Source organism: Oncorhynchus masou, chromosome 25, assembly GCF_036934945.1.
Source record: "Oncorhynchus masou masou isolate Uvic2021 chromosome 25, UVic_Omas_1.1, whole genome shotgun sequence".
Lineage (NCBI taxonomy): Eukaryota > Metazoa > Chordata > Actinopteri > Salmoniformes > Salmonidae > Oncorhynchus > Oncorhynchus masou.
The window spans coordinates 23,298,648-23,323,719 of record NC_088236.1 but is presented as its reverse complement, the minus strand read 5'-3'; the positions used below and the strand labels follow the sequence as shown (position 1 = coordinate 23,323,719).

The window sequence follows — 25,072 nt, the reverse complement described above, 5'->3', positions numbered from 1 at the left end:
TCCTCTTGGTTAGAATTTCTAAACTGGTATTTGTCACCCCATCCAAAGTGATAACACCCCAATCTAGCAGTAGACAGGAGAGCCAGGAGAGGAGAGCAGCACAAACAGACAGGCAATGAGATTAAAGAGGCTGTCACTCTGCAATCAGACACAAACAGAGAAGAGACATCCATTGACCCAGGCGGGGGCCCTCAGGGACTCTCCATCCATCTTAGGGCCGTCGCGGCGAGGTGAGCTGACTGCTGCTGCCTCAGCTTGGCCCGCTAACTCACGTCACTGCTGTCTACAGGCCGACGGGCAGGTTCTCCTGGTGATAGGCTTAACATGAGCTGTCAGTCCACCACCTGATCCCAGTTATTTTTTGTTATTATTATTTTTTTCACCTTTATTTAACCAGGTAGGCTAGTTGAGAACAAGTTCTCATTTACAACTGCGACCTGTCCAAGATAAAGCATAGCAGTGTGAACAGACAACAACACAGAGTTACACATGGAGTAAACAATAAACAAGTCAAGTTTCTTTCCAACACAGTGGAAAGAAAAAAAAAGAGTCGATATACATTGTGTGCAAAAGGCATGAGGAGGTAGGCGGATAATTACAATTTGTCAGATTAACACTGGAGTGATAAATGATCAGATGGTCATGTGCAGGTAGAGATACTGGTGTGCAAAAGAGCAGAAAAAAGAACAGAAAAGTAAATAAATATAAACAGTATGGGGATGAGGTAAATTGGGTGGGCTATTTACCGAAGCAATCAGTTAGCTGCTCAGATAGCAGATGTTTGAAGTTGGTGAGAGTCTCCACCTGCTGGAGCTCATGCTACAGGTGGGTGTTGCCATCGTGACCGGTGAACTGAGATAAGGCGGAGCAGAGGATCTGTCTCAGTTGGGGTTGGAATGCAGTTGGTGTGTGGAATGATTTGGGATATTTTTTTTACCTATATTTATAACTAAGCAAGTCAGTTAAGAAAAAAATCTTATTTTAAATGACTGCCTAGGAACAGTGGGTTAACTGCCTGTTCAGGGGCAGAACGCCAGAGTTGTACCTTGTCAGTTCGGGGGTTTGAACTTGCAACCTTCCGGTTACTAGTCCAAAGGACTAACCACTAGGCTACCCTGCCACCCCATGTGTAATTATATAAATGGACAATCTATGATATTACGGTGTGATAAAACATAGTATTACTATTCATAATTGCCTGATAAAGTTCCATACATAGTATAATTTTTTGCATTGTTACTTTGATTGTACCTTCCTTCTGGATCAAAGGTAGAGCCAGGTGGAGCCGAGCTCCAGTATGTAAAATAGGGTAAAAGCTGGACCTAGGGTTAGAGATACACAGTGGTGTAGTGGAGGGTAACCACAGTTTGCGCACCTTTTATATTTTGTGTGAGGTTTTAGCCAACTTTTGCGGAAAAATGCATTGAAAGTATAGGGAGCGTTACTTTATTCACTGCGAACAGCAATAATAGTTTACCCACCTATTTACCCACTATATCACTGGAGATAAGGTTAGGGTTCTGGTTGTGGGTTAGGATTTAATCGGGATGTGGACATGAAGCTAGGCCTAGGGTTAGGGTTGTGGTTGAAGGTAGGGGTGGGATTGAAACAGGATGTGGACAAGGAGCTAAGGTTAGGGTTGGCGTATGAATGGCCTTTGCCTGGTGGGGTTGGTGGAGGGCTGGAGAACCAATTAGGAGAGCCAGAAGGGCCACCAACAGAAGGAGGAATTTCAGGAAAGAATATTATTGATTTACCTTGTCTCGTTTGTCTCTACATTTAGTATTTTGTCTTTAATCTATTTTAATTCTTATATTAAGCACTTCACTTTTTACAGCACTTAATCCCTTTGATCCCTTGTGATTTTTCATTATTTACTTCATTATTTATTTATTTAATTTTTTCTTATTTAATTAATTGATGCATTTGCATGTATTAATATTATTTATTCTACCTGTTTACCCGTAGCACTTCATCAGCCCATGTCTTCCTCATATTGAACTGTCAAAGCTGTCCCCCATACTAAACCGTCAAAGCTGACCCGTCTGACTTGATCTCTCTGACAAACAACCTCTCCATGGTCCCTCAGCCTCTCCAGACCAGACTAATTTGACCTAAAACAGACAGTGCAGGAAGCTGCAATAGACCCATGCAACCTAAGGTTTGATACCATCACAAACTAAACTAAACTCATGTCCACATCCCGGTTCAACCCTAACCCTAAATCTAACCATAACCTTAATTTGGCCCCTCCCCCAAATATGCTTCCCTCATCTCCAAATTCCCATTGAAAGCCTGGTTATATATCCAGGGTTTTGACATTGAGTAGCTTTACTGTGAGAAATGTGGTGAATCTAAATAGCTAAACAAATGTACATATAAGAACACACCATTCTAATCTAATTAATTAACAAGCAGGGGTTTGATTTCTCTTCTTCGCGTGTAGTGGTGGTTGAGTGGCAGGCGTTCCCTTGAAGACCTCATTTTCTCAGACTGCTTTCCCCGCCCCTCCTCCAGCTGATGGCTGGCTGTAAATACCTTTGGTTGTCAGGAAGTGAACTAGTGTGTGTGCCAACTGGAAAATTAAGGGACAAAACACCTTCAAGCAAAAATAACCGAATGAAATAATCGTGCCTTTGAGGGTATAGTAATTATATTTTCAAGGTAGCTAACTAGTTAGCTAAATCGTATTTCTTTCTAGCTCCTAAATTTAATTGCTAGCTATTTGCAACAAGCTAACGTTAGCTAGCCAGCGAACGTCAGTAGCAAGCTTAAGCCAGGTTTATTTTGAAAATGAAGTTGCTTGTTGTCGCATGTTCACCATCGAGTTGTTTGATTAACTAACTTCTAACATGAACTTACTCAAATGCCTTGCTAATCAAATATTTTACATTAGCTAGCAAGTTAGCCAGGCGTTTCTTGTTCCAGACAGGGTGGTTGCTTCATTGTTTATCCTTCCCAACTAAACTAACGTTAGCTACAGTTTGTTAGGTTAGGGAAACGGTAGTTGGCTCGCTGGAAAGTGCCCCATATTTCTCAACTAAAATAATAACTAGCTAGGTTAAGTTATTGGATGACATATTTCTTGCCACTGATCTAAGTAGAGTGTTTTTAAAGCAGCGATTGCATCATGATTTGATCAATATAGAAAACTGGAACGTATCAGCTTTGGACATGGAGAAGAAGCATGGAAGGAGTCAACCATGGGGGAAGTTAGTAAAAGTGGACACTCAATCTGAAGTATTGCTTGTCAACAGGGAATGCACTGTCGGGCGAAGAAAAGGTACAATTACTATCCCACACAGTGACACTAACACATTCACTTCATCATATTGTTACCTGAGTTTCTCAACATATCGTGGAGTTGAGAAACTCAGCTACCATATTTTAGGCTAATTTATAAAAGATAGAGAATGTAATGCGGTAGGACACTAGCTAACGATTATCTATAAACGGTACATATTTTGTGAACTACCAAAACGCCCTGTTATCGATATTAATGATTATTGCTTGCACATTCATAATAACGTGTAAAAACTTAAGACATAACACTTTTCATAAAATTATGTTTTTATTTTTATAGTTGAACACTTTTAAGTAAATGTATGTGGCTTGTTTATAAATGTCTTGGTGTTTATAGACAGAAACTACCATATCCTAGACATGAGTCGGGCAGTGTCTGGGCTCTTTAATAAAACCAGTTAATTCAAGGCACAATACCCCCAGTCTTTAGTTCACCAAACTTAGACACCCTCTCTGATGATAACAAAGCCGTCTATTGAGAACATGTGTGCAGAATATTAAGTAGGCTAGTTTTTTTGTATGGATTTTGACCAAGGAAAGGTTATATCTCCTAGGTTTCTGTCTGTGTCTCTGCTCTATTATATTGAGTTCCAGGAGTCTGCTTTCCGGTACAAAGAGACTGAGTCTAATGAGCTAGTCTGTTATGCAGCACCCACAATATGGTATAAAAGAAGAGAGGAATGCATCAACAATAAATCAGCATAGTCGTACAATCTCAATGTGGTATTTTCCAAGCTCACTCGTGACGATATCATCAGCCATGTGGCCATTGCCTAAATACTTGCTTTCCTGCTATTTTAAAATGGGTAATGAGTAGGCCCAAATTGTTTTTGTTTACAGTAACATGACGGAAACAAAATGCTTTTTTACACACAATATAGCACAAAAGCTCCACAACAGTAGCCTACTGTATGACAACATCTAGTTTATTCAAGTCATGTTGAAAATAGTCATCTTTAACTATGTTGTAAAACATTTTTGGTGCATTTTATTAACTGTAAATAACTTTTTCTTTCACCAGGCTGTGATCTTTCCTTTCCTGCTAACAAACTGGTCTCGGGGGATCACTGTAAGATAGTGCAAGATAAGAGCTCAGGATTGGTGTGGCTGGAGGACACAAGGTATGAAGGGAGTCTTTTTTAATTTTTTTCTAAGTACTTTATAGGCTCAAGAATAAACTGATCAATTATGTATGTTTAACAATACGATAATATGGTAATGTAGAGCATTTATCTTAGTTAATTAGGCTAAATAGATTTTAACCTGTGTTTGTTTTATTGTTATAGGAAAATGTATTATGCAGATTGTATTTGTTTGTAATCCTGTTTATAGTGACTGATCAGTGTATTTCATGGTGGATTGAACAGATATCTGCCTGCCCAGCACTGCACATCAGTGTAATCTCATTTTCAGTGTAAGCAACCAGCTGGCAAATTACACTAACCATCAATTAAAGAGGTTGTGTTTTACCATGCGCTAATAAGTCAGCACGATGAAAGTCATTTTCTCTACATGCATTTCTCTAGTGTGCACACTGCATTAAGGTGTCCGCATACATAGGTTCGGTTTGCTCCTAGCAGAACTTGGCTAGGCGGCGTGAACGTCTGTACTTCCTTAAAATACATTCTGTTGAAAAAAAGCGGCAATATTACTGTTTGTCCCTCATGAAACACCATAGCAACAAATACACTTCCTCAAAAAGATAACTCAAGAAATCTGTAATTAATTTTTAAATTTTTGCCAGAGGTCTTAGTCGTGCAATTTTACATCTAACTAAGATGTTTGGTGCAGTATTTCTCAAGTGAAAGTGAAAACTAGTCTGTCGTTGAATGACAACAAACACTTTATTGAAGAACCCTACTGTTGACCCATCACAGAAGGGGGTCGACTTCGGCTACCGAAATTCAACAAGCCTTAAGAAAAAAAATGTGTGTGCTCGAACAGCCGGGAAAAAAACCTGCCATATGCGTCCGAAAATCAAAAACGAAGAAAAACTTCACAAAATGTGGTCATAATATATGCACCAACTTTTTTGACTGGGAAGCAAACGGTAAGCTTTAGGCTTTACATCATTGAGCAAAGTGGCAGCTCTTACTGTTTTGCTCCTGAATATTGTGGATGCTTTTCCAATAGAAAGATGGAATGCGACAGTGTAGTGTCTCAATAGTGTAGGGTGAGATTCCATCCCTATATATCCCATGAAGAGAAGCTACTATTTAACTGTTACTATAGTAATAACTGCAGCAAGTTTTTCTAGCCAGCTAAAACTGAGACACAGTCCTCTCTAGTCTTGGATTTCTTCCAAGGTTGCTGATTGAATACATTGAATACAATGACAGACCAGTGTTCTTGTTTTGTTTTTCACACCTCTAGCACCAATGGTACAGTGATTAACATGTCTAAGCTGGTGAAGAAGCAGATTCATATGCTGCAGAATGGAGACGTCATCTACTTTGTATACAGGAAAAACGAACCAGAGCAAAGTACGTTTTCTTTCTTATTTTGATTGGAGTGTTTGGCTCTAATTTTTGTAGCGGATTATACATTTTTAGTTAAGGCAAATTAAGCCTGATATTTTTAGGTGGAAATTACAAACTTTTAAAGCCTTTTTAAACCGACAATACAAGTTCGCATTTTCTGCTGTGCAGGAATTTTCTTGTAACAGCAGGGTGATCCAATTAAGATCCATCTGTAAGTGTATAAAGAAAGGCTGTAGAAAGCATATAATGTGTTCCTTATTTTCTTCAGACGGTGTGTATAAATTAGTAGTGCATAGGGTTACAAAGTGAGGGTATGTAAATGGTAACTTTCCAAGTTTACCGGTAAACTACTGGAATTATGAAAACTTTCTGGAATTTATGTAACATGTAAAATAAGATGATTTTAATATAACAAATAGAATGACAACATTATCCTAAATATAACCCATCAACTTGGTGAATACCGTTCGTGTTCAGCATGAGATCCTTAGTTTTAGATTTTTTTTTACACTTTATTTTACTATATCTTTGTTGTAATTGTTTTTGCACCAAACTGGTTGTGGAAAAAAAATCAATAGTTGAAAGACTTGCAGAGTTAATTGAAAATGATGCCATTGTTGTTTTTAGATGCTTTTTTTCATTAATTAGGCTGTTTCTCTTGAACCGTATGGTCTATCCACTAGAAAGTCATGGACAATATGGACACAAATGGGAAAAAATGAATAATTTATATAAAATGTATATTGTTTAAGTTATTGAAGTGCAAATGTCCAAAGTTACAATAGATTACCGTAGACCAGGGCACCAGGTAGAGTATATTACCAGTTACCGAAAGGTCGCTAGTTGAAATCCCCGAGCCGACAAGGTGAAAAATATGATGATGTGCCCTTGGGCAAGGTATTTAACCCTAATTACTCCAGGGTTGCCGTTGATAAGTGCTGACCTTGGCCGTGATCCCACTCTCTCAAGGGTGTCTCAGTGGGAGTTTGGATATGCAAAAAATATATATATTCAAATTCGCATATAATACGCACTTGTACTTGTGAAATAGGACAACTATAAGCATCCACTAAATTATTATTATGAATGACTGAAAATTCCAGTAACTTTGGTAAATTACCAGTAGTTTTGCAACCGTAGTATACTGCATAGTGCACACCATTGTTAAGCATTGTCAAGGAAAGCATCTCACTGTACCATGTGCATGTGACCAATAAATGTTGATTTGATTTAGTGCATACAGGTCTTTTAGTCCACTTGTTTTCCTGTGTACCTTCCAGTGCTGTCAACTTGGTTATAAATGCATACTGTACACAGTGAACTTACATAATGTGTCTAAACTGAGTTGGACCAGATGGGCAAGAATGACCTCTCAAAATAAGAGTAATGTTTTCCCTTTTTGGGGATATTTAACGAATTGTACACAAACTTTTGCCTCAACAACAATAATAATAATAATAATTTGTGTGTCCCTTTTTGCGAAATTTGTCTTGCATCTCACCAAACAGCACAGCATCACCAATAGGTACATAAATGCATACATAAATCACAAGCAATAACTACAGCAGACAACACATGTGGATACAGTTCATAATTCAGTTAGGGTTGAGCAGTTATTTAGTCAGTTGATTTAGACTGGTGGATTTCTAGGCTCTGGCGGTTTTGTAAAGATGGACACTGTATCAGCGGCCTGATGGTATGAGCTGGTACTACTCCTGGTTGAGTGGGTGAGTCAGATTGGTGGCAATTTTCACTCCTGCCCACCACTCTCTCCAAGAACAGCACTTCCTTTTTCTTCAGATTAACTCCACTGATTTTGTTTGATAGCTTTAGTACTAGTTATTTTTTATTTGCTATGGATGGATATCTGCTTGTACCAGGCGTGAGAACACTGAACAATTGATGTGTAGAATATGGTTGATATTCTTTTACTGACCTGATATTTATTTAATCTTCACGAAATACAATCATTGTTGTTCCAAGATATTTGTATTGCTCAACTGATTCTATTTGTTCTGAGTCAATGTGGATGGGCCTGGTGTCGTCTTTTTATAGTTCTTAAGTTTGTAATTTCCTTTTTTTTTCATGAGTTGGTATTTTCTTTTCAATTGAGTGAGGTATAACAATATCTTGCTTCTACAGACCTTGCCTACATGTATCAGTCCATAAAACCAGAGAGAACATTCTCACAAGACACAATTGGTAAGTATAAAATAACCAAATCAATGTGATATTTGATTGCTACCTCTTGATTTTGCATAGTTTTAATGAAACGCATTTGTGGGGTGGTTTTAATTAGCTTGTTTATTGCTTTCCACCCTTTCTCACCATGTCAGGTGGTGCCACCAGATGCTCAGTAATGCAGCAGAAAGCCCAGACCTGCCCTGTTACAGCAGCAGTATGTGTGTCTGTGGAGCCATTCCTTGTTGGACCTCCACGGGAGCAGCATGCTTTGGATGAACCCCAGCCCTCCACCTCCTCCCACCTCCTCCACACAGTCTCCTCCTCTACAGCCTGTTCCTCTGCAGCCTCCCTCCTGCACTCCTCTGCCTTAGGTAGGATTTCCATCTGGCTTGTGCTTCCTCTTTATGGTGCTCATTGAGAGGAAGCAGAGACTGGGAAGTAAATCTGTGTTTCACCCTCCTCCTCAAATTCTTCGACCGGTATAGCATGGTCTCCCCTTGATTGTGCCAGCTTTGTTCACGCTCCCTTACTTCTTTCAAAGGACAGCTCTTGCCGAATGATATTATGCCAGACTTTTATGATCACAACTACTTGTAAATCTTCCCATATTCAAGAACAGGCACAGGTAACTGAATTTGCCCCAATCATATGGCCTTTTGATCATTCTCTGTTGTGCATCCTTTCTCCCTTATCCTGCTGTTGCTGAAGGCAAGGCTGGGCAGCACAACACTAACCTCTTCTGCTCAACAGACACACGACAGACTGAAGCCCAGAACCGAGTCACAATGTTGTATAAGGAGGAGGAGGGGGACATGGAGCCAGAGAGAAAAAGGAGGAAAACTGACAGTGCTGGTCAGTGCATTCAGTTCATTGTGGCATATTGACACTTAGTTGGTGACACTTGATCGTAACAGTGTTTCCCCCCTTTCCATTCCTAGACAAGGACTATGATTTTGGACTGCCACATACTTCCAGTATTGCGGCGGTCGGCCCCAGCCCAGCTAAGGTTTTTCTTATCGGGGATCTGTTTGGAAAAGCTGCTGTGGCTGTGACTGTGGAAGAAGCCAAGACTGACAAGATGGAGGAGTCCCTAACCTGTATCATCTGTCAGGACCTACTTCATGACTGTGTCAGGTACAGCAAGACTCTACCTACTACTACATTAGAAAATAGGCCCACTCCTCTATTCCATTGCTTGTGGCTCCTAGCAGCAGATGAACATAGCAATGGTTCAATAAATATAAGGTATCAAGAGTCGTATTAACACAACATTTTATAATTCCTAGTAATTCTAATTTTGTTCTATAAGACAGAAAGGTGGCTCTACTGCGTGTTAATGGTATCTGCTCCCTGTGTGTCCCTCATGCAGCCTGCAGCCCTGTATGCACACCTTCTGTGCTGCGTGTTACTCTGGCTGGATGGAGCGCTCGTCTCTCTGCCCCACCTGTCGCTGCCCCGTAGAGAGGATCCGCAAGAACCACATCCTCAACAACCTGGTGGAGGCCTACCTTATCCAACACCCGGGTTTGTAGTCAATCTGCCCGACTCTACCCTTGTACCCCCATTAACACTATTGTGGGTAGCGACCAGCTCTTCCCCCTGTTGAACTCGGTATTTGTGTCTATGTCTGTGGACCCAAATAAAGCATGGAAATGTTGACCCTGTGTTGACCCTTTGTGTCCACAGAGAAGTGTCGCAGTGAGGAGGACCTGAAGAGCATGGACAGCCGGAACAAGATAACTCGGGACATGCTGCAGCCTAAGATTGAGCGTTCCTTCTCTGATGAAGAGGGCAGCTCAGATTATCTCTTTGAGCTCTCCGACAACGACAGTGACACCTCCGACATTGGGTCAGACAGAAGAGTAGCTGTGTGTGTGACTGTGACAATGTCTGTTACCCTGTGTGTATGGTTGATCAAGAGAGTGTGGTTTGTTTTTCTCCCTCTAAAACATTCTTCTTCTTCCTGTTGTTGTTTCCACAGCCAGCCTGTTGTGATGTGCAGACAGTGTCCAGGATACAGGAAGGAGGTCAGCCAGGTACTGTGGGCCACAGGGCTAGCCCCTCTAGGACCAGCCCCACCAGTTCTTCTAGGACCAGCCCCACCAGCTCTTCTAGGACCAGTCCTACCAGCCCCTCTAGGACCAGTCCTACCAGCCCCTCTAGGACCAGTCCTACCAGCCCCTCTAGGACCAGTCCTACCAGCCCCTCTAGGGACCAGTCCTAGGACCAGCCCCACCAGCCTTCTAGGACCAGTACCAGCCCCCTAGGACCAGCCCCTCTAGGACCAGCCCCACCAGCTCTTCTAGGACCAGCCCCACCAGCTCTTCTAGGACCAGTCCTACCAGCCCCTCTAGGACCAGCCCCACCAGCCCCTCTAGGACCAGCCCCACCAGCCCCTCTAGGACCAGCCCCACCAGCTCTTCTAGGACCAGCCCCATCAACTCCTGAGGACAGGCCAGGGAAACCCCCTGGGGCTGGGGAATCAACATTATCAACATGCTCCGATGTCCCCACTACAGGTACTGAACTATGTGTCCATCTGTTGGTAACGGCTTACATTTATATAATGCTTTTATTTCTAATATGTAAGTGTTTTATGTTGTGTTGGTTGATTCGGGAGTTATGACAACACAATGTAGTGCACTTACAGATCAAATGAATTATCAGTATGTTGTACTCGCCTGGACACAGAAATATGTGACAATGCTTGTAGCGTAATAGTTGGATCTGTAGATTCTGTAAGGATAATACAGTGCAGCCTTCAGGACCTTGACCCAGAGGACATGTCTCTCTGTGTCCTGTCCTCCTGCAGCTCCTCAGGATTACACCTGTCCTCCTCTGGGCAGCCATGTCATCTGCACCTGCTGCCTGCAGCCCATGCCAGACCGCCGCGCAGAGCTCATTGGCCAGCAACTCTCCGCTCAGCAATGTGAGTGGCCCGCAGGCCTGTCAATCAATATTAATGGACCAATGGCAAGAGTGCTTTGGCTGAAGGTGCTGATGGGTGTGGTTCTTTGTGTTGGCTAGGTGTGGCGTGCCTGCGGCCCTTCTGTCACATGTACTGGGGCTGCCAGAGGATCGGCTGTCAGGGCTGCCTCGCACGATTCAGTGGTGCGTCTCTGCTCTACTACTTCTAGATTTACTTTCAAAGTTTGTCACTAATATTTTTAACAAATAAACCAGAGCTTCTGAGGGATTTCCGAGGTAACGCTATCATTGTGGTTAGTTTATTGAAAATAGTGAAGTTTACCAAAATATTGCCTGTATTGTCCCAATGTCTTACACATAATTTGTTATCACATTGCAGTATCATGTTTACCAGTATGAGACATAATATCCATGTCTTTGTCCACAGAACTCAACCTTACAGACAAATGCCTGGACGGTGTTCTGAACAGCAATAACTATGAATCAGAGATCCTCCAGGTACTTCCTTTCTGCTCTTCGGCTCTAACCATTGATCGGTCTGAACACCCAGAATCAGCATCTGCATTCTTTGGGCCGGTTTTCCAGACACAGATTAAGCTTAGTCCTGGATTTAAAAGCTATTTCAATGAAGATTCTCCATTGACAATGCTTTTTAGTCCATGAATAGTCTAAATCTGTATCTAGGAATTGGGAAACTGGTGTCTGGTTACATAACCCAGGTTAAGTGAATCTATTTCCTTTGCATTGTTTTCTAACTTCTCTACTACAGCGACCACTAACGTCTAATATATAACCTGTCATCCTTCCGCCTTATAGAGTTACTTGTCAGCCAGAGGAATGTCGTGGAGGGACATGCTACAGGAGGGTCTTCAGGGCCTGCAACAGGGAACCTTCTATCTGTCTGGTCAGTCTGACACTATCCTCTTCACCTCACATAAAACTTGAGATTGGAAGCGTTCCAGGTTGTCTGTTTTGCATTTGCATTGCACATCTCCGAAAATTCCTACATCATATAAATGTGCTTCCTGAGACACCATATCCAGGTCTTTTATTTCCATATCTCGTGACTGCAAAAACGATGAGCTGCAATTCCACCTTTAAGCTTCCCATCTTGAACATGGTTCTCAGTCTTACTGACAGTGCAGAGCATCATTCCAACTCACTTTGGGACGCACTAGTAACTCTATCTCTCCCTCTCTCTCTCTCTCCATGTTTTATATCTCAGATTATCGCATCAACAGTAACGCCATACTCTGTTTCTGCTGTGGCCTGCGAGCCTTCGGGGAGCTGGCCTACAAATACAGACAGAACATCCCTGCCTCGGCGCTTCCTGGTGAGCGAGAGCAGCCTCTAACTCAGCGGTTCCTAAACTAGGGGTCGCAACCCCATGTGGGGTCGCCTGATATGCAAATGGGGTCATGGGAGAATTTCCAAAATACAGAGGATTTTTTAATGTATACACTACTGGTCAAAGGTTTTAGTTTTACCTACTCATTCAAGGGTTTTTATTTGTACTATTTTCTACATTATAGAATAATAGTGAAGACATCAAAACTATGAAATTACACATGGAATCGTGTAGTAACCAAAAAAGTGTTAAACAAATTAAAATTATATTTGAGATTCTTCAAACAGTCACCCTTTGCCTTGATGACTGATTTGCACACTCTTGGCATTCTCTCAACTAGCTTCATGAGGTAGTGACCTGGAATCCATTTCAAATAACAGGTATGCCTTGTTAAGTTAATTTGTGGAATTTCTTTCCTTCTTAATGCGTGTAGGCCAATCAGTTGTGTTGTGACAAGGTATGGGTGGTATACAGAAGATAGCCCCAGTTGGTAAAAGACCGAGTCCATATTATGGCAAGAACAGCTCAAATAAGCAAAGAGAAATGACAGTCCATCATTACTTTAAGACATGAAGGTCAGTCAATACGTAGAATTTCAAGAACTATATATACGTAGAATTTCAAGAACTATATATAGTTCAAGAACTATTCTAAGTGCAGTTGCAAACACCATCAAGCGCTATGATGAAACTGGCTCTCATGAGGACCGTCACAGGAAAGGAAGACCCAGAATTACCTCTGCTGCAAAAGATACGTTGATTAGAGTTACCAGCATCAAAAATTGCAGCCCAAATAAATGCTTCACAGACTTCAAGTAACAGGCACATCTCAACATCAACTGTTCATAGGAGACTGTGTGAGTCAGGCCTACATGGTCAAATTTCTGCAAAGAAACCGCTACTAAAGGACACCAATAAGAAGAGGAGTCTTGGGCCTCTCGAGTGGCGCATTGCAGTGCAAGCAGTGCCACTAGAGATTCTCGGTTCGAGTCCAGTCTCTGTCGCAGCTGACCACGACCGGGAGACCCATGGGGCGGTGCACAATTGGCCCAGCATCGTCTGGGTTAGAGGAGGGTTTGCCCAGCAGGGATATCCTAGTCCCATCGCGCACAATCTGGACCCTCTATTTCTGAAACTATCCGCCGCCATTGTCACAACCCCTATCACCAGCCTGTTCAACCTCTCTTTCATATCGTCTGAGATCCACAAGGATTGGAAAGCTGGCGCAGTCATCCCCCTCGTCAAAGGGGGAGACACCCTGGACCCAAACTGTTACAGACCTATATCCATCCTGCCCTGCCTATCTAAGGTCTTCGAAAGCCAAGTCAACAAACAGGTCACTGACCATCTCGAAACCCATCGTACCTTCTCCGCTGTGCAATCTGGTTTCCGAGCCGGTCACGGGTGCACCTCAGCCACGCTCAAGGTACTAAACGATATCATAACCGCCAATGATAAAAAACAGTACTGTGCAGCCGTCTTCATCGACCTTGCCAAGGCTTTCGACTCTGTCAATCACCATATTCTTATCGGCAGACTCAGTAGCCTCGGTTTTTCTGATGACTGCCTTGCCTGGTTCACCAACTACTTTGCAGACAGAGTTCAGTGTGTCAAATCGGAGGGCATGCTGTCCGGTCCTCTGGCAGTCTCTATGGGGGTGCCACAGGGTTCAATTCTCGGGCCGACTCTTTTCTCTGTATATATCAATGATGTTGCTCTTGCTGTGGGCGATTCCCTGATCCACCTCTACGCAGACGACACCATTCTGTATACTTCCGGCCTGTCCTTGGACACTGTGCTATCTACAGTGCCTTGCGAAAGTATTCGGCCCCCTTGAACTTTGCGACCTTTTGCCACATTTCAGGCTTCAAACATAAAGATATAAAACTGTATTTTTTTGTGAAGAATCAACAACAAGTGGGACACAATCATGAAGTGGAACGACATTTATTGGATATTTCAAACTTTTTTAACAAATCAAAAACTGAAAAATTGGGCGTGCAAAATTTAACTGTAACCTCCAAACGAGCTTCAATGCCATACAACACTTTTTCCGTGGCCTCCAACTGCTCTTAAAACCAAATGCATGCTTTTCAACCGTTCGCTGCCTGCACCCGCACGCCCGACTAGCATCACCACCCTGGATGGTTCCAACCTTGAATATGTGGACATCTATAAGTACCTAGGTGTCTGGCTAGACTGTAAACTCATATCAGACTCATATCAAACATCTCCAATCGAAAATCAAATCTAGAGTCGGCTTTCTATTCCGCAACAAAGCCTCCTTCACTCACGCCGCCAAACGTACCCTAGTAAAACTGACTATCCTACCGATCCTCGACTTCGGTGATGTCATCTACAAAATAGCTTCCAACACTCAACTCAGCAAACTGGATGCAGTTTATCACAGTGCCATCCGTTTTGTCACTAAAGCACCTTATACCACCCACCACTGCGACCTGTATGCTCTAGTCGGCTGGCCCTCGCTACATATTCGTCGCCAGACCCACTGGCTCCAGGTCATCTACAAGTCCATGCTAGGTAAAGCTCCGCCTTATCTCAGTTCACTGGTCACGATGGCAACACCCACCCGTAGCACGCGCTCCAGCAGGTGTATCTCACTGATCATCCCTAAAGCCAACACCTCATTTGGCCGCCTTTCGTTCCAGTTCTCTGCTGCCTGTGACTGGAACGAATTGCAAAAATCGCTGAAGTTGGAGACTTTTATCTCCCTCACCAACTTCAAGCATCTGCTATCTGAGCAGCTAACCGATCGCTGCAGCTGTACAGAGTCTATCGGTAAATAACCAATCCATTTTTACCTACCTCATCCCCATACTGTTTTTATTTATTCACTCTTCTGCTCTTTTGCACACCTATATCTCTACCTGTACATGACCATCTGATCATTTATCACTCCAGTGTTAATCTGTAAAATTGTAATTATTCGCCTACCTCCTCATGCCTTTTGCACACAATGTATATAGACTCTTTTTTTCTTTTTTTTCTACTGTGTTATTGACTTGTTAATTGTTTACTCCATGTGTAACTCTGTGTTGTCTGTTCACACTGCTATGCTTTATCTTGGCCAGGTCGCAGTTGCAAATGAGAACTTGTTCTCAACTAGTCAAACAGGTTAAATAAAGGTGGGGGGAAAAAAATAAAAAATAGTGACTCCTGTGGTGGGCCAGGTGCAGTGCACGCTGACATGGTCGCCAGGAGTACGGTGTTTCCTCCGACACATTGGTGCGGCTGGATTTCGGGTTAAGTGGGCATTGTGTCAAGAAGCACATCGCTGCAACTCCCATACGGACTCGGGAAAGGCGAAGGTCGAGAACAGTGCGGCTCGGTTAGGTTGTGTTTCGGGGGGCGCACTGCTCTCGACCTTCACCTCTCCCGAGTCCGTATGGGAGTTGCAGCGATGAGACAGGACTGTAACTACTAATTGGATACCACGAAATTGGGGAGGAAAAATAAGAACAAAGAAGAGACTTGCATGGGCCAAGAAACACAAGCAATGGACATCAGACCGGTGGAAACATGTCCAAATTGGAGATTTCTGTTTCCAACCGCCGTGTCTTTGTGAGACCCGGTATGGGTGAAGGGATGATGTCTGCATGTGTATTTCCCAACGTAAGGCATGGAGGAGGAGGTGTTATGGTGTGGGGGTGCTTTGCTGGTGACTGTCTGTGATTGATTTAGAATTCAAGGCACACTTAACCAGCATGTCTCCCACAGCATTTTGCAGTGATACGCCATCCCATCTGGTTTGGGCTTCGTGGGACTATCATTTGTTTTTTAACAGGACAATGACCGAACACACCTCCGAGCTGTGTAAGGGCTATTTAACCAAGGAGACAGATTGTTCTGTCTCACGATTCCCGAGCATGAAACAGCACATGGGATGTTCAGTGTGTTTCATGGCTATATTGACGAAAAACAATCGAAGGATGGACTTTTGCACACTCCATCTATGGCGGGACGGCAGGCAGGCCTCTGCACTCTAGTTATGAGTATGTCTCCCTCTGCCTTATGGATGCATTGTATGATGCACCGAGAGCAACTGGCGGCAAAAGAGCTGAGCACAGATCTCAGAGATATACTGCAGCAGGTAACTTTGATTGTAAACCACATCAAACCACACACTGCGCACATGCCTGTTTGCGAAACAATGTGGAGATATGGGATCAGGGCATGACAATGTTATAATTCACACCGAGGCTTGGTGGTTGTCGAGGGGGAGTGTTGGAAAGATTGTTTGCATTGAGAGAGAGGAACGGTTGACCTTCACAATGGATGTAAAAAATAACAATATATAAAACTTGGTTGACTTTCTGTGTAATGAAAATAAAAATGTCTCGTTGCCTATGTAACAGACATATTTGGGAAACTGAACTTATTTCAAGAACGCTGGAGAAATACAAAAACATTCTACATTTTATTGGAGTCTTTCTAAAGCGAAACATGCCCCTTTCCATCGGCTGTGAATGTTTCTAACAGAAAATGGCATTGGTGACCACATTTACATGCACACTACTATCCCATTATTATTCAGGATACTGAAGCATTCTGGTTTTGAGTTGACACACAAACATCATAAACACCGAAAAAGCTTGTATTCCGGTTATGAGAAACCCGGGTAAAATGCCTGGGATATGCTGATTGAATAAAGGGATGCTGTAAAATTTGATCCCATTTTTATGTTGTTTCTGCGGTCTGTGCAGGCTCAGTTTCACATGTCATGGGTGTTGTGGGATGTTTTCATCTGATTTTCAAACGAATCCCTTCAAAAAGTAGGCTACCTGCACAGTTCGATCCACCATAATAATTACATAATTTAGCCTACTATAATTTATTCACTAATTTACTACTAAGTTTCTGCTTATTTCTGACATTTGGTAGGCCATTTGTTTGTCAACTATAGTTAGATACATGCAGCTTCTCTTCTGTCAATGTATTGCACCAGAAGACTAAATAAAGTAGTGCTCACAAGAATGTCTTACATCGATAGAATGAATACATTAGTAATCTAGTTAACACAGGTAACTGTTTGTCTGTTTTCGTTTAGGAACCGGGTAGAAAATGCAATAACTCCAAAACAGTGGAAAGATTGGACCTATCCAAAATGTCCAAATGTCATCCGTTTAACCGGTTTTAAGGAAATGAAAAGCTGAGAAAACGATTTAAATACTTTTCAGATAAGACTTCAATTTGTCTTGGGTGAATATTTTATGTGGTTGAAATACTGTCTGCTTGCCTAAGTGTCAAAGATGGCACATTCGCATTTTCTCGAGAGATGCTGAAACAGAAATATTTCTCCACTCCTGTTCCCAAGACAAAGCTAACATTTGTTGTATAATTTCACTGCAAGAAATGCACAATACTCCAGGAGTTAATATTATATTACGCTACATGTGAGCGGTTACAGGCCCTACAGTCAGAGTCCGTATTTCAGTTACTATTCCGTTTAACCCATATATTTAAATTAGGAACATTTAGTTTATTCATGGTCACAGGGATACTCATGAGTGGGTAATCGAAGGTGCATGTAAACAACTTATCCAGAATAATACCTTAAGCGGGATATGAGCTAATATCCAGAATAGTGTTAGTAAACGTGGTCACGAAGTGTTCCACACGAGTGATGACTGCTCACCGCCAACTCTTGGAAGAGAGTTGCTCTGACGTCTGGTGCTTAAAACTAGTGAGTGAGATATGAGTCTCCAGCTTCAGAGATTTTTGCAGTTCGTTCAAGTCATTGGCAGCAGAGAACGGGCAGGAAAGATGACCAAAGGAGGAATTGGCTTTGGGTGTGATCAGTGAGATATACCTTTTGGAGCGCGAGCTGCGAGTGGGTGCTGCTATGGTGATCAGTGAGCTGAGATAAGGTGGGGCTTTACCTAGCAGACACTTGTAGATAACCTGTAGCCAGTGGGTTATGCAATGCGTATGAAGCGAGGGCCAACCAACGAGAGCGTACAGGTCGCAATGGTGGGTAGTGTATGGGGCTTTGGTGACAAAACGGATAGCAGTGTGATAGAACTGCATCCAGTTTGTTGAGTAGAGTGTTGGAGGCTATTTTATAGATGACATCACTGAAGTCGAGGATTGGTAGGATGGTCAGTTTTACGAGGGTATGTTTAGCAGCATGAGTGAAGGATGCTTTGTTGTGAAATAGGAAGACGATTCTAGATTTCATTTTGGATTAGAGATGCTTAATGTGAGTCTGGAGGGAGAGTGTACAGTCTAACCAGACACCTAGGTATTTGTAGTTGTCAACATATTCTAAGTCAGCCGTCCAGAGTAGTGATGCTGGACAGGCGAGCAGGTGCAGGCAGTGATAGGTTGAATAGCATGCATTTAGTTTTCCCTGGGTTTTAAGAGCAGTTGGAGGCCACGGAAGGAGAGTTGTATGGCATTGAAGCTCGTCTGGAGGTTAGTTAACACAGTGCCCAAAGAGGGGCCAGAAGTATACAGAATGGTGTGATCGGCGTAGAGGTGTACCAGAGAATCACCAGCAGCAAGAGCAACATCATTGATGTATGCAGAGAAGAGAGCCGGCCCGAGGATTGAACCCTGTGGCACCCCCCATAGAGACTGCCAGAGGTCCGGACAACAGGCCCTCCGATTTGACACACTGAACTCTATCAGAGAAGTACTTTGTATACCAGGCGAGGCAATCATTTGAGAAACCAAGGTTGTCGAGTCTGCCAATAAGAATGTGGTGATTGACAGAGTCAAAAGCCTTGGCCAGGTCGATGAATACGGCTGCACAGTAATGTCTTTTATCGATGGCGGTTATGATGTAATTTAGGACCTTGAGCATGGCTGAAGTCCACCCATGACCAGCTCTGAAACCAGATTGCATAGCGGAGAAGGTACGGTGGGATTCGAAATGGTCGGTAATCTGTTTGTTAACTTGGCTTTCGAAGACCTTAGAAAGACAGGGTAGGATAGATATAGGTCTGTAGCAGTTTGGGTCTAGAGTGTCACCCACTTTGAAGAGGGGGATGACCGCAGCAGCTTTCCATCACTGAGCATTGATGTTGCGTTCAAAACAACTGGGAACTTGTAAATCTCCGACTTGCCTGCATTGAAGACGACTGTGAACTCGGAAAACATATATTTTTGAACGGTTACCCAACTCGGAATTCCAACTTGAACTATGGCCTCTTTCTAGAGTCCCGACTTTCCGATCTGAAGATCACTGACGTGATGATTTGACCTCATAGTTCCCAGTTGTCTTGAAAGCAACCATAAAACTCATGGTACCCTTCGCCAGATCATATCAATTCAGTGCTCTCGTCTGCTTTAAAACCAAATATCATCCAGGTTGGATGTGACAGCAGAGATGAGATGCGTCGACTTTGAGAACCTCAGACGCGACATGCTTCAAGCACACCCATCTCATTAGTGGTGGTGAGATAAGACACATCATGTCTGACTCATTTGCAATTGACTGTCATAACTCCACATTAAAAGTATGTGATGGTGAGTTAAGACAATCAGAAATACTGTTAAATGTTTTTGTATTTTCTGCCATGGGCCCAAATAAAGTAGACGTTAGCTGTTAATTAGGAGACCGTTTCTTTTCACATGGTTGAGGTTGTGAGAAAATAAGTTTGGGAACCCCTGCTCTAAATGCTGGATACTGAGAAATGACAATTCCCGTTCAGGAAACTTGAATGTCCTCAGAGGCAATTCATTTGGAAGCAATCACAATACATCAATACAGTGAACTAGCATGTGTTAAATATGAATGAAGCTTTTATTTGTTTGATATTCATTCCCACAGCTGTTGTGACGTCTCGGCCAGACTGTTATTGGGGACGCAACTGCCGTACTCAAGTCAAGGCACACCATGCCACGTAAGTTACAAGATGTGGTCTTTATTCCATTTTCTGAATAGGTCTCCATGGTCCGAGTTTAAGATTTTGTATGGATAGATATCACAGGCGGCCGGTGACACCTTAATTGGGGAGGACGGGCTCATAGTAATGGCTGGAACAGAATAAATGGAATGGTATCAAACGTGGTTTCCATGTGTTTGATGCCATTCCATTCTTTCCATTATTATGAGCCGTCCTCCCCTCTGTAGCCTCCTGTGATAGATATGCGTTCTATTGCGTGGCTGTACATGCATTTTACCAACAGAGGGCGTTATTGTATAAGCTTGGCCAATCAACCCTGGTGTGAGAGGAAAAGTTGAATCACTCCTTCACACTTCACAGCTCTTCACACAGCAGCTCTGCTTCTGATACATGATGGGACATGTTTTGTATTGTTTCCCTTTTACTTTGTTGCAGGAAATTCAACCACATATGTGAGCAGACCCGTTTCAAGAGCTGAAGAGCCTCGTAGGTGACCTGCTATGCAAGGCTCTCCTGCGAACACTGGAGCGTACACAGACTTCCAAGGATCTCCTGTATTACTCTCATTTTACTCCCTTATTAAGCAGCGCCTTGCCATGAGGAAAGGTATCTCTTAGGTAATATAACTTGTAGTTCTCTCACAGGCTTTATCGGCTTATGTATTTGATGATATGCTGAAATTACAATCACACTCTTTTTACTGGGTCATGATTAGCCAGCCTAGTGTTATAGGTATAGTAGGGGTGAGTGGGATAATGCTATGCACTCCACACAGTAAGAGAGGATTCCCCTATATGATGATGACAGACTTATATCTTGTGTGGAATATGATCATCATCGCCCTTCATTCCAGTATCATGTCCTTTTGGGTGAGGGATATATAAAAAAAATCTACTGAAGACCATTGGCAATCAAAATGGACTTTGGCCATACATGTGCTGTTACACAGGATGCAATGCCATCTTTTGTGACAGTTTAAGGATCATATTGATATTAGTAAGATGTTGATACTTATCCTATTTCTGTGTTTTCCTTTCTCTTAACTTGTGGTCTAGTACTTTAGATATATTGGAGAATTATGTATTTGAATTAGAATCTAGAGCTTCCTACTCAACTGCTTACTGTGGTGTTCTAAACATCTAAGTAGTATTCATATGTTGGTTATAGAAACTTCCCCCCCAAACAAATTGGGTTGAAGCACAGCTATGTTATCAAAAGACTTATCCATATACAGACTTTGAGGTTTCTTGTGGTTCATATATATGGATGACAGATTCAGTGGCACCATTTTGAATTCAGACTGTTGCTGCTTCTGCATATTAATAAGACTGCTGGCTGAGAAGACAAGTGCTATGGAAAGGGAGTTGTTCTTAGTGTTGGGAAAAGGGGGTATTCTGCTAGTTTGATGTGGATTTCCCAACAAGGGCAAAAAGCCCTGTCAAAGCTGAGAATAACATGGTTCAACTAGAATCAATGGGAAAGTTAGTTAGGATTTCAGTTCTTCCGGTAGGGATAAGGGTTATATGTGGAAATGTAGTTTTATCTGAGGCTGGGAAAGACCGGGGTATTCAGTTATATGCTTTGCTCAGGGTAATCAACATAAAGCTGATTTTAAAATGGTGCATTAGAGAAGCTTTCTCAGACCTAAACTAGTACTAACAGCCAATGCCGTTTTTTTGTTAGAATGCACAATGGTTTGCTAGAGTTTAGGGGGTGAAATCCTTCTTCCTTGTTACATTATATTAAGTTAGTGGTGTTGGCTAAATATATTAATTAAGCAAGCAACTTGATCGTACGTGTTCTATCATACTTATTAGTATGATCGAACCAGGTAGCCTAGTGGTCAGAGTGTTGGGCCAGTAACCGAAAGGTTGCTGGATTGAATCCCCGAGCTGACAAGGTAAAAATCTGTCCTTCTGCCCCTGGACAAGACAGTTAACTCACTGTTCCCCGGTAGGCTGTCATTCTAGTCATTATGGAAGTCAAATCGGCCCAATGTCTGCAGACCTTTAGTCTAGATAGAATGGCCTGATATACTAATGTTATTCATGAGGCCTTATATATTGAAAAGTAGGAAAAAGATAACTAAGTTGTTCGTAGTGAAGTAGAGTACAGAAAAAACATTTTGTATGCAAGTCATTAGATTCTGTTGCAGTAAAAAAAAATACTTTGACAGAAATGCAATGACATTATTCACTTTGTCATTCGTCATTTTAAATTTATAGTTTAATTTTAAATCATCCGTCTTTAATTTAGTAAATTGTGACATTAAATTGACAATGATTTAAGAGGAAAAAGTAGTTTGCTCGAACTGTTAGTGTTTACAAGCAAGTCTAGCTTTGAGGTTTTTTACTTATATAATTCAGCTCGCACACATTGAATGTATGAATCACTAATTTGAAGACTTAATCAAGATTACAATTAGGTTGGGATTCAAACAAACACAGATTAACGACCTGTTCACAGCTATAGACTTTTGAAGGCAACTTCCCAAACGTTCATGGAGATCACGTAAGGCCACGGATGTCGGCTCAAGCAGAAATGACCTTTAAAAGTGCATCGGAGCACACTGGTACTTTATCTGCGTTTGTTTGAATCCTGGCACCAAGCTGAACTGTAATAAGCACTGCAGAAACGGTGCAGGTTCAACGCTGTCCTGTAACTTCAATGGATATTAAAACATCCATTTAGAAATATCCTTGTGCAATCAATGTGTGTGGAACTCAGGATTGGAGCTGAAACTCTACCTATGTCGCAATATACCCTCATTGGGGCTGTTTAGTGGCAATATTCACTCGCTCAGACCGACTCTTCTGGGCTGGTATAAAGGGGGGCAAATATGGGCACGCTTTCTGCCAGAGCTTGTGTCTTTATTTGGGATCTTACGGGCTGGATTCAATCCGTATCGTGGTAGATCCATGTAAAGATCACTTCCAATTGAGCTGACATATGCAGCATGTACAGTGAATGCAGTCTCCGCGACTGTGAGACCATTGCCTTTAATTGTCAATCGCGCTATAAAGCTGATCTTCAGCGCTACGGATTTAATAGAGCCCAAAGTCGCGGTTTCCCTGTTGTGGGTTCACACTGCGGCATTCCTCATAGGCTCAGGCAATAGCTCAGCACAACCCAGCCAGCCAGCCTATCCCTCCCTACAGCAGCGCTGAACCTTAATTATAACAGGAGGATCTGGGCACCCTAAGCCAACAACAGTGCAAGCCACCGATCAGGAATGGGTGTTAAGGAGGCTTTGGAGGGTGCTTTGCATTCTGAGAGGGAAACACTGTATTCTAGGGAAAATATTTACTCTGTGAGAAAGTCTGGACCAAGATGCTCTGTACTAACAATATGACCAGTCAGTATAAAGGCCTGGCAGGGGCAAGTTGAATTCTACCTCATCAGAGCTCCCGAGATGTTCTGAACAATCCGGTCTGTACTTTTATGTTTTGTGGATTCTAGTAAGTGGGGGACTGACTGGACGGCATTTAGAGTAGCGCTGTTACGTTTTAATGCAGGGGAACACAACTGGTCCTCGTTGAAAGCGGCTGCTGTTTTTTTTAATTTATTTTTTTACCTTTGTCAATCGGCGACCAATTTAAAGCTGGGAGTTCAACCAGGTGTATGCACTGCACTCTGATCAATTAGTTAATCAACATAATAAAGTGGTATTGATTTATCAATATATAGCCAGATATAACTGAAAACCAATGGGACTGTGATTCTTAAGGACTGGAGTTGTGATTCCTAGTTGAATGCCTTTGTGAGCATTTTGTGCCCCCGGTATTAGCAATGCTAAAATACGTCTTATGTATATGGCTCTAACATGTCTGTTCTAGTGCACTAATAACGTATTGCTAAATGTGTTCCCTCATTGTGTTTAAGATGCATGACTTGCTACTGACCACTTTCAATGGCCATCAAATGATCAAAAACTGAAGCAGCAATTTATGGAAACCTTTATTAAAAGTTCTTTGCACAAATTCCCACCAACCCTATTTATTATCTGTTACCATGTTTTTCTATAGCTAGTCATATATGCTTACTTCTATTGAAAGGTTAGTTACTGCATTTGTCATTTTTCTTTTTACAATGATCAATTCCCTTTTAGAATTCAATATCAGCCTTAGGAATACATTTGGATACATTGTTGCAGCTTTGACATTAATATACTGCATGTGAGCAACATCAGTTTAACACTGGAGGGCACAGAGTAGTAGTGTAAGCATAAACCATCTCCATGGAGCTCTGTGGAACTACTATCATCCACTGCGCCAAGGTTAAGGTTGTTGGACAAAAGGTAAACATACACACAAGCATGGGGGCGCTATTGCGTTGGAAGTGCTTATGTTTAAGATTTTTATAATTTAATTTAAAAAATAATCAAATGAGTTACATTCCCAGTGCAGCTGTTTTTATCTCAATCAAATAATTTCTGAGTAACAATTAAGTAACTTGCTGTAATAGATTCCATTGAAATGGGCAAAAACAAAGCTTTTTAGCAAAAAATGTATTCTCAAGCAAGAATTTAGCTAGGACTGTATGGGAGTAGTTTGCGTGGGGAGGGGAAAACTGAAAACTAGCTGTTATTGGCAGAGAGGTTTGAAACTCCGTTATTGGTCTTTTAACCAAAAGATGTCAAGGGATGTCACAATGGAAAGCTGCAACTCCCGCCCATGCAAACCTGCTGATGAGAAAGTCCTGTCCAGATGTGCCGAGTGGCACAGTGGTCTAAGGCACTGCATCTCAGGCATCACTACAGGCCCTGGTTCGATTCCAGGCTGTATCACAAATGGCCGTGATTGGGAGTCCCATAGGGCGGCACATAATGGGCCCAGTGTCATCAGGGTTTGGTTGGGGTAGGCTATCATTGTAAATAAGATGTTTTTGTTCTTAACTGACTTGCCTAGTTAAATAAAATTAGGAATAACTCTGTAACAGTGTGATTTTTTTTTTGTCGAT

General features: G+C 42.2%; 1 protein-coding gene across 1 annotated transcript; it reads left to right on the top strand.

Moving 5' to 3' along the window:
• Positions 1–2,520: 2,520 nt before the first annotated feature.
• On the top strand, positions 2,521–25,048 carry LOC135513931 (E3 ubiquitin-protein ligase CHFR-like). The gene is made up of 19 exons (XM_064936969.1): positions 2,521–2,642; positions 3,149–3,283; positions 4,325–4,424; positions 5,677–5,786; positions 7,926–7,985; positions 8,120–8,338; positions 8,718–8,819; positions 8,906–9,101; positions 9,337–9,491; positions 9,654–9,816; positions 9,949–10,049; positions 10,409–10,486; positions 10,780–10,896; positions 10,995–11,078; positions 11,323–11,393; positions 11,712–11,799; positions 12,121–12,228; positions 20,038–20,110; positions 20,549–25,048. Exons 2-19 carry the CDS (start codon positions 3,175–3,177, stop codon positions 20,589–20,591), a joined length of 1,977 nt encoding a protein of 658 aa, XP_064793041.1. The 5' UTR covers positions 2,521–2,642; positions 3,149–3,174; the 3' UTR covers positions 20,592–25,048.
• Positions 25,049–25,072: the final 24 nt, after the last annotated feature.

What these genes read in the sequence shown, in the direction of transcription:
- LOC135513931 (XM_064936969.1), top strand. Translation starts at nt 3,175, where the DNA reads ATGGAGAAGAAGCATGGAAGGAGTCAACCATGGGGGAAGTTAGTAAAA. An exon ending in CACTGTCGGGCGAAGAAAAG is followed by an intron (nt 3,284 to 4,324) that starts GTACAATTACTA and finishes TTCTTTCACCAG; the next exon opens with GCTGTGATCTTTCCTTTCCT. An exon ending in CTACTTCATGACTGTGTCAG is followed by an intron (nt 9,102 to 9,336) that starts GTACAGCAAGAC and finishes TCCCTCATGCAG; the next exon opens with CCTGCAGCCCTGTATGCACA.